Source organism: Camelus bactrianus, chromosome 5 (genome assembly GCF_048773025.1).
Source record: "Camelus bactrianus isolate YW-2024 breed Bactrian camel chromosome 5, ASM4877302v1, whole genome shotgun sequence".
Classification (NCBI taxonomy): Eukaryota; Metazoa; Chordata; class Mammalia; order Artiodactyla; family Camelidae; genus Camelus; species Camelus bactrianus.
The window spans coordinates 56,453,791-56,473,359 of NC_133543.1; the positions used below are offsets into that span (position 1 = coordinate 56,453,791).

The 19,569-nt window shown below is 50.2% G+C and overlaps 1 protein-coding gene across 3 annotated transcripts; it reads left to right on the plus strand.

The window, feature by feature from the left end:
* The first annotated feature begins 8 nt into the window (after positions 1–8).
* Positions 9–19,101, plus strand: LOC123618487 (homeobox protein Hox-D4). 3 transcript variants are annotated; one of them, XM_074363928.1, is made up of 5 exons: positions 9–143; positions 10,658–10,683; positions 12,869–12,975; positions 13,227–15,114; positions 15,644–19,101. In XM_074363928.1, exons 4-5 carry the CDS (start codon positions 14,577–14,579, stop codon positions 15,973–15,975), a joined length of 870 nt encoding a protein of 289 aa, XP_074220029.1. In that variant the 5' UTR covers positions 9–143; positions 10,658–10,683; positions 12,869–12,975; positions 13,227–14,576; the 3' UTR covers positions 15,976–19,101. The 3 variants fall into 3 exon arrangements, with proteins under 3 accessions (XP_074220029.1, XP_074220028.1, XP_074220027.1); XM_074363927.1 differs by having other exon boundaries at positions 12,869–15,114; XM_074363926.1 differs by having other exon boundaries at positions 10,658–15,114.
* Positions 19,102–19,569: the final 468 nt, after the last annotated feature.

The following is a 19,569-nucleotide window of genomic DNA, read 5'->3' on the forward strand; positions in this document are numbered from 1 at the left end:
TGACCCAGCCGCGCGGTTCCGACGCGGCTCCTTCTCCAACATGAGCGGGTTCCTGCCGCCCAAAGGGCGCGTGGCCCGGCAGCGCCTAGCGGATTACAGCAGCCGCTCCGGCCAACAGCCACCTCCAGCTCGGCAGCCTCCGGGTAAGAGTCGTCCCCTCCGCGCGCCCCAAAGGCCGCCACCGAGGAGCTCGAGGCGCCCACCCATTTGGGCAGCTCGATGAGCCCCGCCCGACCCTTTACCCTTCCCCAGGACCTGGGAGTGGCTGTCTGCGCCCCCTCCTTCCAAATCACTCCATCTCTGAGCCGGCTTGTCCCCTGGGGCCCCGGGTGGGGTCCGGCTGAGCTCAAAAGTCGAAAGGAAGCCCTATTTCCTCTTCGATTCCGAGAGGTGGATAGCGGCAGACGGGACCCACTCCTTAGATCCAGAGCCCCTCATTCCCCACCCCGGGAGGTGTGTAGATGGTTCTTGGACGTCTCAGCTTTGCTGGGAGTCATTAAAAGCACTCTGTAGTATAGAGCAGTCTTTGCGGTTTGTCTGTGGTCAGCGGTACCTGAGAGGCTAACAGGTGTTTTTTTTTTGGGGGGGGGGATGGGGTGGATTCTGTGTATCCAGGATGTGCTTGGTTAGTTAATCTAGGCTTTGATGAGTGATGCTAATTTCTAGGGTTTATGTTTTATTGGGCCTTGTGCATGAGATGGAATTTTAAATATTATCTGTTTCTCTAGTTCTTAGATAATTTTTGTAACAACTCAAGAAAGGTTCCTCCTACATCTAATAATCTGGCAGGTGAATTTGGATTATTTTATGCCACAAAATGGATGCATGTTTTAGGAGGTAATAGTATTAGAAAATCTGATGCAGGTCTTTGGGAAAAATCAATAGACATTTCAGAAATGCGAAGCATGTCTAAATTCAAACATAGTGTGTGTTTCTTATTTGCCAGCGTAGGAAAAGAGTAGATATTTTGCTCTCTAAATGCACTGTCGTGGTGTTGTGGGTTTTGTGTGTGTGTGTGTGTGTGTGTGCCTACAAATAAGTATTATATAGCAACCTTTCCAACTCTACTTCAAAATTACTGAACTGTAATATTATCTATAAGTCAAAAAATTCTTTGCAGAAAAAAAAACTGCTTTTTTCTTCCACTGATTTTGAACAGCACTTGAGGATGCAGTTCTCAAATCCTATTGCCTATTCCCTTGTGGGCATATTGTGAAATATTAAAACCTTGGACAATCTGCCGCATTGCGCATGGTGTTGACCTGCGCATGGCATAGTATCGTTTTTTCAAGCACCCAGCAGCAAACCCTAAATTAATGTTCTCCCAAATATTTCAGTGTAACTATCTTGGTTGTAAAAGCATTTTTGAACAAAATAAATGACATCTTTGTAGGAAAGTATTTTTAGTAATTAACGATGCAATCATGCTCTGTTCAAAATGGAGGGCCACGATTTGTGTATGGCCAGTTGACATCTGCAGAATTGTCGTGGATCACTATGATTACTCACAAAGAAGAACCTCTGAGTGATTTTTAAATTTGGAGTGTCTGTATTTTGTAACTATTTCTCTACTATGGTACAATGGCTGCTAAGATTTTTGTTTTATATTGGTAAAAGAGCATCACCTACTGAAAAGCAGGCCCCTGGTCAGGAGCTCCCAGGCCCTCCCCTGGAAGCTCCAGAGCCTAAGAAGCCCCTAGGTGGGCTGCAAACGGAGTGGGGGTGGGGATGAGTTGTGGCCAAGATGGCCAAACCCTAGTACTTAGATCTTCGACCCCTTTTCCCTGGGTTCCGTGACTGAGCGCGCCCTCAAGTAACTAGGAACCTGGTCAGGCTGCAGGTCCGATTATGCTGCAGAGGGTGATGTCACCAGCAGATATGGAGGACTAAAGGGCTCTTTGTAAGTCCTTTGGTAGCATTAAGATCTTACTGGAACTAAATGATCAATTGCATCTAAAGGAATAAATAATCTGCAAATCACATTTGAACTCAGACCACTTAGCCCACGAGGAGACTAGTTAACGCTTTTGCCACTTCCGGAAATGCCCCCTCTGTCCCTGTTAACCCAATAAAAAATTAAACGAAATAACACTTGGCCCCCAAGAGCGCACAAGCCGGGAAGCCTAACTCTCAGCGTCCTTGGGCAGAACCTCTATCTGTTTATAGATAAAGGGAGTCGATGGCACGTCCGGGCCTTAGTATCAACGGTCAGGCAGTGAGCTGGGCTTGCGCTTTCCAGGAGGTGAAGCTCGTTGTTATAAATGTGGCCAAGAACCAGGGCTTAAAACCAAATGTATTTTCCTGTCAAATGCTTCTCCAAATAAATATATTTCGCCAGAATTCTGTTTTCTGAGCTCGAGAAGCAGGGGAAATCGGAACAAAGACAGTATTTCACTCTGGGCTGGCAGGCAGCTGTTAGAGGTATTTACTGCCTTGCCGCAGTGCGGCCGCCGGGTAGGGCACGCGGGGGCACCGGAAGCTGGGGAGAAGCCACCAAAAACTCGGAATTCCGATGTAAGTCCAATTTAGGGCCACTTTTCCGGAATTGATGTGAATAGATACCCTCTTTCTAGGAACTGGTCCCTTAGACTTCATAGTTGTGCAGAATGAGGGAGAAGGTGTGCCCTCTGAACGTAGGGCGGTTCCCCCCCACCCCCACCCCGCCTCGATTAACGACTTAGGAGAAGCCGTGCACTAGAAATGAAATTGCTGATCTAAACGACAACCTGCAGAGGGTTCACTGGCAACATGGCGATTTTGTTGGTTCGGTAGAACAGGGCTTGCAAACCAGAAAAGGACAGTTGAGGCTTTTAACGAAGGTTTTCCTGAAAAAAAAAAAAAAAAAAAGTATGTTTCCTTCCTAAGATGGGGCTTCCAAGCTCCTCTGCAGGTAGGCGCTGAAGCAGTGCTCGGTGCCGCACACCGCCCAGCACTGCGCACGCCTCCCGCACAGCTCAGGACTCTGAAGCGCCTTCCTTGCACGATTGCTCGGTGTCCGGCGCATGTGCAATGAAATAGCCCAGCCTGGGGATCCAACCAGCAAAGCACGAGTGGGGGGAGGGGGCGAGTGGACTCGGAGGTGGAAGATATAACCCGATCTCTCCACTCCTCCCTCCCTTAGGATTCGCTCATCTTTCCTTTATTCCAGCCTTCAATCTAAATATAGCTAAACATCTTGCCCTTGACTACGTTATTTTCAATCATCTTGACTCACCACCCCACCCCAATTTAAAGCTGTACTTTAGAAACACTCTGCAAATACAAGCTAGTGGCCGAAAAGAAACCAAATCTTTCGAGGTGTTAAAATACACATACATATCTTTTTAACATCTTAAAAGAAAATTATATATATATATGTGATCCTTGGGGAAGTGTATAGATTTTTTTTTTCAGCCTGGTGCTTCTGCTTTGGGAAAAGTCCTTTCCTCCTGGCGGCTGTTCAGACCGCCAAACTTCAGGCCAATCCTTCAGCTGGACCATTTTCGTATCTTGTTACGCCAGCGCAGCACGTTGGAGGGCTCTGTGGGAGCCAGTGGCTCAGCGGAGAGCGGTCAAACAAGTAATAAATAAATAAACGGACAAACTGGAGGGTTTTTCCGCCTGGGCTCGCCTAATGGGGGATGCACGGTTCTGGGCCGCGAGCCTGTTGTCAATGCTGGGAGTGAGGAGTGTGAGTGGTAGTCTCAGAGCCCTTTCGACTCCTTCTGGCCGCCCCAGGGGACACTGCAGGAGCAACTCACAGCCTCTGGTGCTAGAAGACCTCCACCGGCGCGGAGAAGCCCCGGCCTCGGGTTTCCAGGGCTGACGCAGTCCCCCTGCCCGGCTTGCTGGCTCCTTGTCCAGGAGGAGGCGCTGTAGGACAAGTGTCTCGTGCGCGGAGGCGCGGGAGATGCCCCGGGCGCGAGCGGGCGGAGGGATGGGAGGACACGTGACCTCGCCCCTCCCTCCCTCTCCCCGCCCTCCACCTCTGCTCTCAAAGTGTTTTCCACCTCTGAGGAGAGTTAACGATGCTGCGCCCACTCCCCAGGGGCGGCTTCCTAAGACAGGCAGCAGAGGCAGCCCTGAGGCCTGGGAGCCTGAAGGCAGGTTCCGGGGTGGCAGGCCACCTCACTTCCTCCGCCTTCCCGGAGGGGGCGCGATTTCCGCGCGCTGGACCCCTAAGAGCAGGAAAAGAGCTAAGATCCGGTGGTGGGGCAAGCCGCGCCCAGTCCGCAAGGTCCTAACCAGCCCCCTCATGTTCGGCTGCCGTTCATGCTACTTTCCCTTCCAGCTGTCCCTGGTACCTAGAACGGGCGGGGCAACCTTGAAAAGCCTCCAGCAGCAGGCTGACAGGCCTCTCCCTGGCTCACCTAGAACAGGCCTGGCACCGGGTCTCCCTCGGGCCTCCCTTTGGGCTCTGAGAGCCAGGGCAAATCCCACTGACCGTGCAAATACCCATCTCTCCCTTTTTCCATACCATCCACACACTCTTCTTTCACCATTGTGCCCATTTCAGGCCTTTGGTGGGCTCCAAGGGACTTTTCTTGCACCAATGGTGACACCCAACTTCAACAACTGGCTCTGATCCAACTCTGCTGATTCTCCATTGATCCCTGGCAACAGTCTTTTGTCTCCCTCTTTTTCCTGCGTTAGGATTCTTAATGAGCAATGATTCTTAATGAAGGCCTGCATTCAAATCTCTTGTTCACAATGTGGGTTCCTGAGTCTCATTGCCTGACTTCAACGTCCAGAACCTGCAGTTTGTGAACATTTTCCACCATGGCAATTAGGATGTGTGGTTATGTTTGATAAGTGGTTAAGGATCTCTCCTGCTTCTTCTGTGGTCTCCAGGGGCCAAATTCTATCTATCACTCAGCATCCCCCATACTTCCAGGGGCTACCTGCTTAATTAGGTTTTCTAATGTCACAACCCGGTAGGCCGAGTAATTGCCCATATAGGGAAGGGGACATTGATCCCTTGCTTACTTGGAGATTTTTTTTCAGAGGTAAGTAGGTTCTGGGTTCAGACTGCCTTGGTTCAAATCTTTACCACTTACCTGCTGTGTGACCTTAGGAAAGAAAGGCAGACTCTCTGAGCTTGTTTCCTCATTTGGAAAGTAGGGATAATAAGAGTACCTTCAAGGATTGTTATGAGGATTTTTACTTACATAACACTAATATGTGTCAAGCACTATTCTAACTGCTTTACATACATTAATTCACTGATAAAGCACTTAAAAGTGTTTGGGCACAAGCCAAACATTCAATACCTGTTTTGATCATGTATTGAATAACAAGAATTCAATAGGTGTTCCTTATTATCAGTATTCCTGTTCTGCTCAGTAATCAGGCCTAGACTTTTAGAGCTGAAAGAGACTTGGTTCACTCACCTAATCCTTGCATTGTACAGAGAACACAGGCCTAGGCTTGGTCACACAGGGAGTGGCAGACGCAGGAGAACATGGATCTGGGATCTTTTCCTATTGCTGCAATGGGCCTCACAGGCCCTCCTTCTTTGAGTCTCAGTGTCTGGTACCTGTCTTCAGGTGGACTTCAGAACCATACCAGGAGGGAAGTCCCCCTAGCTCTTCAGTGGGTAGATGTCAGATACGGGAGGCCTCACACCTGCAGTGGCACATCTGTGACTCCTACCAAAGGCTCAGGCTTTACCAGAGAGCAGGCCCCACTGTCCACGTCCTGGAGTCACCTTCACCTATCACTCACACTCACTAGGCTTCCAAGTACCCTCTTTTACAGCCCCAGGGTGAGTACCCTCTTTTCAGTCTCTCGAAAGCTGGGACAGGATGGAAAAGGAAAAGGCCAGTGGGCAACAGCAAAGGAGGCCCACTCCCCCTTAATCTGCTTGTGTTCCAAGTTCTGGGCTCCAGGGCCATGACTGAGCCACAGCGCCCAGCTTGGGCCACAGTGATGTCAAGGTGTGTTGTTAAGAGGCTTATTCCCCCCACCCCAGTTTCCATCAGCTCTTCCATTTTTTGAGGTGCTTATCTTTTAAAAAGAATTATATAAATATATTTCAGGCTACAACCCACACATGTGCACACACCCTCTGCAACCAGGTTCCACTCCGTCATCCCTGGCTTCCATGACTTCTGCCTGTAGACTTTTCCTGGGAGGGCCTCTGCAGTCCTCAGCCCAGCTGCTCCTCTTGGCTTAACTAGGTGTTCACCTAAGTCAAATTTTCTGTCAAAACATACATAGTCTCTTCTGCTATCACTCATGTCAGGCAGAGTTTGAACCATGAACTCAGGCAATACTGCAGCCCCCCAGTCACCCCTGTCTCCTGTGCCTTCTAACCTCTATTCTTGGTTCTCAAAGGACTTAGATGGCCACCCCAGACCCTGCTTTTCTTGGAGACCACTGAAGCTTTTCCCAGCGTCTGGCCCCACCATCAGAGAGCCTGCCCCAGGGCCTGTTCTTTTGGATTCCATCTCCCACTACTGGAGTTGTTCCCTCTGGGGTCACCTTTCCTTCCCAGAGGACACCAAAGCAGAGCTCCAATGAGCAGACCCCACTGTAGGGGGTAGGGGTGGGGATAGCAGGAGAAGTATTCTTCTTTTGGGGATAGAGTACAGTGCCAGGAATATGGGATTATATTTCCCTCCTGCTTGGGACTCCCTGTTCTACCCTTCTCTGGCTCTACCCGCTGCCTGTGTACATAAGTGCCAGGCTTGGCAGTCTCCTTCCTTTATCTGCCCCCTGTCTAGGGGGCTCATCCAAAGTCCCATCTCCACCTCCCCTGGTGGTTCAGACTCTTAGTTTAAGGGGAGAGTTCAACACTGCCTCTGGGCAAAAGTCCTCTTAAAAGTCAAGATCAGAATATTCTTTCCTAGGCCACATAGCAAGGGCCCTTAGGGTGAGCAGAGCACCTCATTATGTTTGGAGTGCAGCTGTTGCCTCTCAGGGCCCCTTCACTCTCTCCTCCTTCCTGGGAGCTACTCTGGCATTTGGGTTGGAAGAATCCTACTGGGGACACTACATCATGGGAGCTCTCCTGGAGGAATTCCCAGAACTGAATCTTTCCAGCCAAATAGGGAAGAACGGTGCCCAGAGTCTCACTTTACCCAGAAACCAATTCCTTACAGGTTTTGAAGAAGGCTTCCACCTCTTCTCCCCCACCTCTTCTTCCATCACCACCAGCACTGCTGAAAAACCTTGGGAAAACCCCAACAAATGGGCCCACACCAGTCTGCTGCTCAGCCTCCTACTAGACAGAATTTGCTCTCCCCCATCTCCGCTTTCTCATTCATCCACAGAAGCCCAACACTGGGGGCAGGGGTTGAGGGAAGATTGGAGGAAGATGGACACTCTCTCCATAAGCATGTTGCCTGTCTGTCCTAATATTAGAAAGTAACTGAAGCTGTCTTCCTCAATGCTTCTTTTCTTTCCTCCTTTTCTCTAAGTGTAGCTAGTTAGTTTCCTGTTATCATCTAAGTATACACAGTAGGCTTTGTAATTTTATTCTTCTTATGTAAGCCAAGTGAAGGCTGCAAACAAAAGTCCCAGTCACCATCCTTCATCACCATTTGTTCAAAAAAATATCTATTGGGCTGCGATCAGGTGCTAGACATTGTTTCAAACACCACCTCCTCAGCCTGGTCTTCTCCTTACCCTTCCCCCATAAAAAGCTCATCACAATTGCCTAGAATGTCATTCATCCTTTAATTCTGTTTTATTAACTTAAGGAAAAATAAAGCTTTTCTTATCCCCTCAAACTTCCAAAAATTTTTTCACAGTGAATTAACAGGGGCTATTTTGAAACTGCTCACCTAGTGCTAATAGAATCAGAAAACATTTTTTAAAGGGGTTGATCTTTACCCAAAATATTTTAAAAACAGATGCTACCAACTGTAGAGGAAAAAGATCCTCCTAAGTTGCTAGTGGGGGTGGGAAAGGAGGAGAAATAGACACCATACAGTCGGGGCTAATAGCCCTCTGCTTTCTACCCGGTGAAAGTGAATCAGGAAATGGGTTTAGAAATGTATGGAGAATGGGTGGAAATTAGGATGCAAAGAGATCTTTGTAGAGGGGAATCCCTTTCATGGGCTTGATGGGACTTGCTGATGAGAACTTTTGCAACTGAATTTGATTTAGAAATCATATATATGTGCGTGCTCTACAAATCTACACAGAACAGCCATTCTTTTAATCGGAATGGTCAAAATCACACAGGTTTCACAGTGTTTGATGGCAGTTCTGGCAGGCTGTGGAAGGATGCTGGGGGTCAGTTCTCTTTTTATTTACTCTCTTTGGTGGGAGCTGGGGGCATCTTTCCCACACCCACCTCCTCCAAGCATAGAGTGTCACATTCTCGGTGCAGCAGCGTGCAGGAGCAAGCTCCTCTTCTTGGCTTTCTCAGCAGGAGAGCATGCTGCCTCCTTCTTTCTTAGGCTCTCCCTTGGGGCGGCGGAGTGGTAGTGTGAGGTTGGAGGGGCAAGGGGGGAGGAGGATAGGATCCCACCCAGGTTTGGACCCCCAAGCCCGAGCCCCCGTGGTTGGGGGCACTGTGGGAGTGGGGACATCTGACTTCCTGGGCTTGAGTTCCTTGAGAGTCTCATTTGCTTCCTCACACCCTGTCCCCTTCACACCATGGCTGTTTTATTGTTTTATAACCTTTAGAGTTTCAGTTGCCAAAGATTCCGATGGGGCTATTCTCCACTTTCTCACTTTACCAAACCTGAAGTCTTGCTGTTTTAAGCAGTTTGGCCACTTGCAAAGGCTTCCCTTCCAGATCTAAGCAAATTATAGAAACCTCTAGGCATGTGGCTACCTTCAACTTTCACTGAGCCCATTCACAACAATACAGAGCCAAGTGTTAACTCCAACTGCCACCCCCACCCCACCCCCAAACCCACCCAACCTCTCCCTAACCACCCCTTTCTTATTAAAGCTAGAACAAAATCTCAAATAACTTCTGCTATAAGCAAGAAAGAAGTGGCCTTTGACTTTCCTTTTTATATACCACATCTAGAGCTAGAAAATGATTGAAATAAAGGAGTTGATGGTACTCACAGCGAATGCAGCCAAAGAATCATAAGACATGCCCACCAACCAGCCTTTTCCAAATAACACTATCTCCAAATTTAAACAGACATCCCTGAAAAGATGCTATTTGAAAAGCCCAGGGTATTGATATGAATATGACCCCCCTTGCATCCTAGATATTTGGAACTATTTAAATGTGAGGGAACCATTGCAGTGAACCTTTATTTAGTGAATAAAAGTTTAAAGCCGAAGGTTATTTATGGTTCTGCAGAGATGGGACCTGAGTGGCTATTTACGAGCACGTGATTCCAATAAACTTTGTTTTATGGCTTGAGAGTTGACAAGCCAAAATATAATTCCCACCATAAATTAGGTTAAGAGCATACAAGTGCAGATGCTTGGTTCCTGGATCAGCAATAGGAAAGTGAGAGGCTCCAGCTAGCGCCGGGCTCAGAAGGAGACAGTTCTGCTCCCAGCTCCCCTGCCCACTAGGCGAGAAAATCAGTAAGTCACTTATTACTTTTTCCAGGACTTTCTCCAGGGGTGGGGGATTTCTCTGCCCCATCTTTTCCATCTGATGTGGGAGAAGTCCCATGGAAATTAATTTTAATTTTAGCCTAAACCTAAATTAACAAATAGAATGGGAATTCCGGTTTTCTCCCCTCCCTTCTGGCCATAGAAAGGAAGCAACTGAGGGCTCCCACCTCACTAGAGGGAATTACTGACTCTCTCCTGCCCATAAAGGAGCATCTGCTTCAGAAGTGGAATAAAACTGGTAGTCTGGGGGGAGAGAAAGGATAAGGGTGGAGATGGCTCTGCCTTTGAGATTTCTCAGAGGGAAGACTGCCATCCCAGAATAAAACTAGAGGAGACTAACAACTTAAGGCTGGACACCAGCCCCTGTGAGGACCGCTGCTTTGTAAGATTGCTTTATGTGTTTTCCAGCAAAAATGCTGACTAAATGATGTCATATCCATAGAGCTGGATAACAATCTAAAGCATTGTCATTTACCTTTAAGCCCATCGATTTTCCTCTTCCTTGGTTCTCATTTGGGTCCTCATTTCCCTTGGAAATTGCTCTTTGTTTTGAATTAGAGCACAAGTGGGAAGGCAAGTCCCAGCCATGCCTGGTCCTTCTATGGGAAGGAGAAGACATTTCTGGGGGGCGCTAAATGGCGCTGGGGAATTTGAAACCAATCTGAAACTGGAAAAGGGGGCTGAATTGCTCCCAGCGCGAGACAGACGGGGGAGCTGGGGCAGGGGACAGATGCAGGAGCTGCCCCCTCCCCAGTGAACCTGCGCCCACCCCGCCGACTGTGCAGAAGGAAAAACACAAAGGCCCGTTTTCTCCTCGCTTCCCGTTTTCCCACTGGGGAAACCCTGTTATATACAGCCTGACTCGGGTCAAGCAACCAGTAAGGTTTTGCCCAAGGGCTGCATGGAGTTGGGGAGGTGATGGGGACCATACTCTCCTACCCCGTGGGTCTGCCCTTGAGCACTGCAGTCTCCCGCTCCGCGGAGAACTTGGCGCAGTTCCCGGGCGGGGGCGGGCACCCGAAGCAGGGAGGTCTGGGTATTGGTGGGGTGTCTGGGCCTTGTCATTTTTCTGTGTTATCATCTATCTCTGCTTTATTGTCCTGTGGAATTTAAGTGACCCCCGTTTTCATTTCAACAGGTTCAGGACCCTGAGACACCGCGGCTGTAAGTACCTTCCCGTTTCTTCCGAATAGCGAAGGGGCGGTATTGATTACTGGGTAGCTGGGGGGGGGGGGGCGCGAAGGGCCGCGCCAGAGGAATGGGCGGGTGGAAGAGCGGCCCTTCCTCCCCGGCTATGCGAGGGGAGCTCGATTTGGAGGTGGAGGCTCTAAGTTGGACTCCTGGAAAGATTTTCTGGGGCCTAGTTTTACAGTCACCTAACTAAGGGAACGCGCTGCGGGCTCTCGCCCTTGTCTCCGTGGGCCTCCCTGGACACTCCCGGCCTTCCCAGGCCGCCCTAGCTCGCACAGGTGCAGCTCCACCGCGGGGAACGCGGCTGAGAAGAGCTTGCAACTAATTAGCAGCCCGCCCTATTAACCAGTCGCGGCGAGCATCGCGCTCTGCTCGAACCAACCTGCTGAACACCACGGCAGTGCGATCCCCCTCCGCAGCCCAACCCAGCTCAACCCGGTCCAGCCTGGCCCAACCTTCTCTTGTTTTTCATAAAAAGAAGAAAGAAAAAACTTAACCCACTATGGCTGCGGGCGTGTTGAGTTGGCCGGCTTCCGGGAAGGGCTGCGAATTCTGAGCTTCACGTGGAAGTCCCTCCTCGCCCCTCCCCCGGCCCCAGCCCTAGCCCCAGCGGTTTGGGCTCCGGGCTGGGGACACGGGATGAGCAAGGAGGTAGGGATATGGCCTTTCTCTTTCACCTCTGAGTCTCTGTAACTGCAGTTCAAGAATTTCTGCACTGGAGCGGCTGGCGTTGAGGGCAAACATGGGGGAGGGGGAGTGTTGGGGGTGCGGTGGGCACAGAGATTCTTGGGTTCCTAGGTTGGGAAGTTTGGGTCTTTCTGCGTTGCATGTTCTGCAAAAGACCGGAACATTTCTGAGGAGGCCTGTGAAATCTCCAGGAAGACTATCTCATTAAGATGATGGTGGTGGGGAAAAAATCAAGGAAAAAACAGTGGCGCCTCCCTGGCTGTAAAACGGAGATTTTATTTCAATGGGAGATGGAATGTGCGAAGGTGTTAGGAACCAGGCACCCTCCCTCTCTGGTAGGATGTCCTCTCTCTAGGATTGCAGAAGATGGGCTTGGCTCTGGACCAGGTTTCTCCCCTCCAGGCTGGGCAGCCTTATGGACTCACTGGGGGCTGCACCCACCCCAAGAAGTGGAGATTCTGCCCAGTACTAGTTCCCCTCTAGGAATCAGGCTGGCTTAAGTGAAAGGGGCTCTGTGCTCCAGGCTGGAAAATCTGGTGTCCCCAAGACCCCCTGGTCTTGCACCCTTCCTGTGGCTGCCCTGGCTCTGGGTGCTTAGCTCTGTGGATGCTCCTCTCTTGCAAACCCACATTCAGCACCCTGTAGCTGAACACAGCACAAAAAGCCTGAGAGATCAAAAGCATTTGTATGGGCAGTTGAGTGGAGAGGTGAATATTTAACGCTTTTGTTCATCAATAACTCGTTGGCTTTGACCTGTCTGAACAAGTCAAGCAATAAGGTGAAATGCAGGTCACAGCGTCTAACAAATATGAAAATGTGTACCCTCACTGGGATCCCCACCTGGCCCAGCAGGCTCTCCCAATTTGTCTGGATAAAGCCTAGGCCCAAGTCCCCAGAAAGGCGGGTGTGTGGAAGCGTTTGTCATTAGAAGTTGGGGGGAACTCCCCTGGGACAAGGGAATTGGGTGTGGGGCTGCCTCTTGTTAGAATTGGCACCCAGAAAATCCCTACAAAATACCTAAAACACTAGAACCAAAGGGAGGGTGTGTGCAGAGAGTGTGCAAAGTAAAGGGTAGAAGAAGCCGGCCAATTTTTTCAGGCTGCGGGGGTGGAGGGAAGTCACCCTGCTCCACCCTACCAGGCCCAGCTTGAGGCTTAAAGCTATTTTTTGAATCATGAGGGTAAAGTCAAAACAAACAAAAAAATTTTTAAACACCGCAAGCCTAGGTCAGGGATCCAAAAGCGCCACTAGAGCCTGGGCATCCCTCTGCCCCTGAAATCCATCGGAGCCCTCAGTGCTCTTAGCGCCCCCAAAGAACGGTGAGCCTCAGACTGCACTGAGGCACTGGGGCGGGCACAATTCGTGAACTTTTGTAGTCGTGTGCTGTTGTTGGCAAAGCGAAAATAATGAAACTTTGTAATATGTTTGTAAATGATTTCGAATGACCCCTCGCCCTGCCCTTCACCATTAGTGCTCCAGCCTCAGCCCAGGGCAGCTCGGTGCCTGCAAGCAGCTTCTGCCTTGGGGTCTGCAGCAGCAGCCGGACTGAGAGGCCAGCTGGGCTCAGAGCCCAGGAAGGTAAAATGTGCGACTTCTTGGAGAACTAGCTTTATCACCCAACCTGGCTTGCCCTAGCACTGGAAAAAGAATGGGCAGAGGATAGTCCCTCTTGCCTCTTTTTCTTCTGCCACTGAGGGCATTTGCTTCTTTCTGGAAAATACCACTTGATAAGGGAGTGGGGGTTATGTGGATCTGTAGAGGGGGTAATAAAGCCGCCATTTCTGGGATGGATTATTTTTCTTCTGTTCTTTTCTTTTTTGCTTAAGAAGACTGTCCTGACTCCTTGGCTGCTTGCTAACCCTGGTACAAAGATGGGGAACTCGTTGCTGCAAATTGCCACCAAGCGCTGCAGGCTACCTGAACCATCTCTGAAAGTGAGGGTGGCTGCGTCGGGCCGGTGGCGGCTCCGAGGAAGAGGCTGGGGCTGGCAACGGTCTGGGTACTTGCTCTGGGTGGAACCTGGAGGTAGTAACGTTGTCTATATATACCCTGTAGAACCGAATTTGTGTGGTATCCACATAGTCACAGATTCGATTCTAGGGGAATATATGGTCGATGCAAAAACTTCACTTTTCTCCGAAATAGCCAGAGTCAGAAGTGGTGGCCAGAGGCAGCAGTGGGTCAGTCGCCTCTTTCTGTTTTATTACGTTGGACTCCAGGAGGATCGACTGAGCCCAGTGATATAGAGCAGACTTTTACTGGAGAAGCCCCTCATCTGTAAACAGAAGCCTCTGTGAAAACCCCTAATTGGTTGCATGAATGAAGGGCCAAAGGGTTAGGTTTGGGGGGACTGGGGAGTGAGGTGGGAGTCCAGATAGCCCCAGCCCCAGCTCTGCCTTCCAGGGACATAGGGTTGGAGGGTGCCCAATGGAGGGGGCTCACTGGTCTGTTCCTGCCATGTGGGAAGATGGGGGAGCTGGGAAGGAGGAATGTTGGGTCCATTTGGGTCATGTGGGGGTGCCCCCGCCACCTTCCTAGCCCATCCTTCAGCTGCCTGGCAGGAGCATCACGGGCTTCTTGTCATACCCGCAAGGCCCCGGCTTTGGCTAGAAACACCCCGGCCTGGGCACTTGCAGAAAGCTTGGTGGTTACTCATTGCCTAATTTGATTCAGGCCAGCCAGATTGTGGTAACTTTTGGGTGACCCTGATGGAGACAAAGCCAGAATTCGGCCTTTGTATAGCAGAGTCCCCGTTCCCGCGGGCTGGGCGGGCTGGGCGGGCTGGGCGGGCTAGGCAGGCAGGAGCCCTGCCTAGCCTGCTGTTCTCTACCCAACTCAGAAGCCACCTCACCCACCCACCTTTTGGTGCCACGCACCCTGACAGATATGGAGATTCATCCCCCCTTGATCTGTACCATACTAGGGGGATGTTTTCAGGCGGGGTGAGTGGAGAGGGCACTGGGGGTTAGCAAAGTCAGTGGCAGACAAAAGCTGGGATTGCCTGTGGGGAATGAGGGTGCTGGGATTAGAACCACATTAACATCTGGTGTGGGCCCTCAAATGTGCCATGGAGAGTCACTTGATTACACGTATGTTATTTAGTTAAATTTGTGAAAATTATGAGATGCTCACCAACCCGGTGATAAACTCACTCCCTCGCTATTGGCTGGCCTGGTCACATGGCCGCCAACTTTATTCAGTTGACAGCAAGTAGGAGGGCCCTATGGAAGGAGAAAAAAGACAACACGAGAAAAATTAGTATTTTCTACCTTGTGAAATTAATGGCCATGAGTTCGTATATGGTGAACTCCAAGTATGTGGACCCCAAGTTCCCTCCGTGTGAGGAATATTTGCAGGGCGGCTACCTAGGGGAGCAGGGAGCCGACTACTACGGCGGCGGCGCTCAGGGGGCCGACTTCCAGCCCCCGGGGCTCTACCCACGGCCCGACTTCGGTGAACAGACCTTCGGAGGCGGCGGCCCCGGGCCCGGCTCGGCGCTGCCCACGCGGGGTCACGGGCAAGAACCCAGCGGCCCCGGCGGCCACTACGGTGCCCCGGGAGAGCCGTGCCCTGCGCCCCCGGCGCCCCCGCCCGCGCCCCTGCCCGGCTCCCGGGCCTGCAGTCAGCCAGGCGGCCCCAAGCAGCCGCCCCCCGGGACGGCCCTCAAGCAGCCGGCCGTGGTCTACCCGTGGATGAAGAAGGTGCACGTGAATTCGGGTAAGGCACGGGCCCAGGACCTCTCAGTCTCCACCCCAGCCCGGCGGCCTGGGCCCCGCGAGGGGGTGCGAGTGGGGCTTCAATGGGCGCCGCAATTACTCTCTCCATAAATTTTTATAGCTGAGGGAGCAGGCTGGGACCATGTGGTGGCTGCTTGGCTGTGGGCGCAAAAGGGGGTGGAGATGGGGGTGGGCTTGGGGAGGACTCCATGCTCTGAGCGGAGGGAACACGGTGGAGGAAAGGGGATTTCCGAAATGCCTGGTTATTCTGCAGCTGGCGGCGGGCCGGGGAGAGGGGAGCACGTTTGGGGATCCCGCCTGCGCTCTGAGAGGAGCGGTGGTTGCGAGGGGGTGGATGCGAGTGAACGTGTGCGCCAGGGAGAGAGGGCGGGAGGGAGAAAGAGAGCAGGCCGGGGAGCGCGCGGGGAGGGCCCGGGCCTCAGGGCGCGCCAGGAAGTGAACGGCAGTGGCCAGGGGCCTAACTGGTGGCCGGGCGCTGACCTGACCGTGCGGTCTGTTTTGTCTCGCAGTGAACCCCAACTACACCGGCGGGGAGCCCAAGCGGTCCCGGACGGCCTACACCCGGCAGCAAGTCCTAGAACTGGAAAAGGAATTTCATTTTAACAGGTATCTAACGCGGCGCCGTCGGATTGAAATTGCCCACACCCTGTGTCTGTCCGAGCGCCAGATCAAGATCTGGTTCCAGAACCGGAGGATGAAGTGGAAAAAAGACCATAAGCTGCCCAACACCAAAGGCAGGTCCTCGTCGTCGTCTTCCTCCTCCTGCTCCTCCTCAGCTGCCCCAGGCCAGCATTTGCAGCCGCTGGCCAAGGACCACCACACGGACCTGACGACCTTATAGAAGTGGGGACCCTGGGCCCATTCCTCCCTGCGCTCCCGGCTGAGCCGAAGCTGCGGGGGCAGGCCGGGCCTGCTGTCACCTCCCTGGGCACTAAGGTACTGTGGGTTGGACCTGGGACCTGCAGGCCGCCCTCGGACTAGGTTAGCATCCTGCCCGAGGGCAGCCCTCTCCCTGGAGCAGGGATAGGGGTGGGAAGGGGGCAGGATTCTAAGTATATTACTGAATGGCAGGAACTACTGAGAACAGAAAACCTTGGCCAGTCATTAAACTCATGAAAATCTCCACTGTTGGATTTTGAATTTGCAAACAAAGGTTGAATGCTTTATCCCAGTGTGAATTTGAACGTCCTCCCCCACCCCACCCCTCCAGGGATCTTTGGGGTTTGATAATGTGGGGGAGTTGAGGCAGAAGTTTGGCCACCCCTGTGCTAGATGCTTTCAGTGGAAGCAGGAGAGCTGGGCCAGGATTTCTGAACTTTCTGGGTTGTCTGTATAATTTCTGTTGTGAAAAAAAATTTTTTTTAGCTCCCAGTGGCCCCATGCCCAAAGAAATGAGTCTAAGAAGCAAGTGGAAACGGGTTATTTTATGTTTAGATTATATCTGCTTAAATATTTATTTGTTGGGGAATGGGGTACAGAAATAACTGACATCTTATTGCCAAAAAAGTAACATGGTGAAGGGGGCTGAGTTTCAGGGAGCAGAATGAGATGTGTGGACTTACTTCTGACTGTAACTGGCATTTTGAACTCCACCCCCTCCCACTCCCCGGAAATGTGTGTAGGGGGCCCTTAACCCTTCTAGAGGGAAGCAAAGGATCCACTCAAAGTTGAGTTCTTGAAAATATTTCCACATGTGCTTTTTTCAGTACTGTGCTTACAACCAGTTCTGGGTGATTAAAGGAAAGGGAAAGAAAGAAAGAAACAAATGGTCCAACATTTTCCTTCTGGGGAAAGAAAACAAAACCTCTGTGTTCTGGGTCATTAGATAATGACTGAATTTTCTGTTCCAACTGGATTCCAAATGCCCCCAAATCCCCCATATAACACTATTTTGTAGGAATTGGTGGATGGCCTGTATGGGAGAGGACATGTACAGTGGGGAGCAAGTGGGAAGGTAAGGATGTCTTGCTTTAAAAAATGAGAGAAAAACTGAGTCTAGAAGTCCAGAAAAGTTGGTCTTAGGGTTTTCCCCCTAAGTTTTAATTTTTTAAATAAATCTAAGGAAGTTTTTCTCAACACAGTAATTAGAAAGAAAATTTGTAAAAGGCCCTTTCTCTTGCCTTCAGAATAGTAGTTTAAAACCAATCTCTCTCAAACAACAGGAGAGATTTCTTTAGTCATTTTTCTAATGACTTGCCTGGGAAGAGTTCAAAGTTCACTTTTCTAAAATGTTGACCCTTAAGGATAAGGGGAAAGAGTCAAAGGTAATGGCCAGAGTTCATAAACTCAAATGAAGCAAGGCTTCAGAAGTTTAAACCCCAAAGCCTTGGGCTCCAAAAAGAAACCCCTGGTTGCAGCTACCGAAAAGTGACAAAAGCGGGGAGGGAGAAAGAGTGAGCTTGAAAGGGAGACTCAGAATTGGGGCTATTTTTCAGTGCCCCAGAACACTTTAGAAGGTTTCAGAGGTAATTTTTAAAATACATTTTAAGTATAGGAGGGAAAAAGACTTTCTTTGCAGGGGTGTTCTTTGGTTCGGTGTCTCCTGAGAGCTGAGAGCAGGTATTCACTGGAGTCCCTAGGCTGAAATTCCACTTCTCTAAAGTATCTTCCAAGCCTTGGTCTTTTGTATTAGACCCTGGGGACAGCTCTTTGTTCCTCCTTGGGGTGAGCCTGGCTCTCAGACTTGCACATGGCAATACTTGAATATCGCCACGTCGGGATATTAAAGATGGATATTCTTGCATTATTCACATCATTGTTTCTATTACAAAAAGCACAGAGTTCATACATAGTCAAGACGTCTTTTTTCTGACGCCCTCACGTTGAGAAGCTGAAAAGGTATTTTACTGAAGTTCGGCTAAATTACAGAATCAGGTTCATCCAGAGGACAAATTTTCTATTCGATTAGCTGTATTACAGCCGGGAGGACTGACCTCTAAACCCTTAACCTTTTGGACTCTAACTACCCTTCTCTTCTTTTTTCCCCCCTCTAACATGGAGAGCAGTCTTTGGATGCAGCATTTGAAAAGAGCCGATATCCTTAGGCAAGTTGGAAAGTTGCTCAGATTTTCCCCTAAAACCCAAAGCTGTGAATATATTGAACCTTCTGCTTGGGGTGGGGAGAGTATATATTTTCACATCATCCAACTACATATATATTATAAAGATTATTATATAGATTTCCTCCCTTCCCAGAAGTTCAGGTTACTCACCCCAGCTTCAGACCAAATGCCAAAAGTACTTAACTGCCTTCACCCCTGCCCCTGAGGAAAGCCAAGAGGCATATTTTGATGAAGAAAACCCAAGCTCCTTGTCAAACAGAGCCCCACCACTTTGGAAAGTAACTTAATCGGAGAAACAACTTCTTTGTTTATAAGTCTCAGTTCTCCTTCTCAGCTTCCCGGGATTGTCTTTTGAAATGTTAATGGAGCCTGGATGGCCCAGAGGACAGCCCTCCACCCTGAGGTCCCAGTCAGACCCCAGCATCCATTTGGGCCCACAGGAATTGGGCAGGGAAGAAGCACACCCACCCCCAACTACCTAGGGCAGGAAAGGAAGTGAGTTTCCATCTGGGAACGTGCTCTGGAGAAAGCTAGATGTAGAAAGGCTCAGTGCCCATTTGCTTTTATTTGTTTCCAGTTTGTTCCCCTAAATATGAGCCAGAAGTGTTTGTTTTGAGTTTTTTTAAAATGCTGTGTTGGGGTCATGACTGGGGGGAGAAAAGTGTTTGCTGAGGACATTGCTCCTCAGATTCCCATCTCACTTTGTCCATTGCAGCCTTTTGTTGGGAGATGACTTTGTCAGTCAGCCCCATGGTGTCTGTTCACACAGGGTGCTTTTTTTTAAATAGAATTGACCAATGTTCTGCTGCCACTGATTAAAGTATTATTTATACTAATTGTTGCCTGTAGTTTTGATGTAATTCATTGATCTATATTTGAAATAATAAAAGGTGTAGTGAAATCTCCCTCCTGTTTGGTGCCTCCACAGAAGCATTCTTCATTAAGTCTTCTAAAAGCTAACATCTAATATGAACTATTTTATTATTTTCTGTGATATGCCTGGTGTGTAAAGGTTAAGCTGTGTAAGGCTTAGCAATTCAACCATTTCGCCCTCCTCCATACCTACACACTCCCAATTTGGCCATCATACTTTGTGAGTATTGAGAAGCCTGAGGCTGGATTCAGGCTGCAGAGCAGTGGGCATTATTTTTTGAAAGGAAAATAAGTAACTTCTCCTGCTAAAAGGAGGCTCCAGGTTGGCTGTCTGCATGGCCCTGGTCAGCCCCAGACCCCCTCAGTCTCTCTTTGTGATGTGGTGGGTGAGAAACCTCCCTGCCTCCCAACCCAGAGAGTGTCTGGTGCTGGGTTCTGGGCCAAGCTTGGGCTGGCCGGTGGCTGCTCGGGTCTGACCTCCCTGGCCTCCAGTGTTGGGC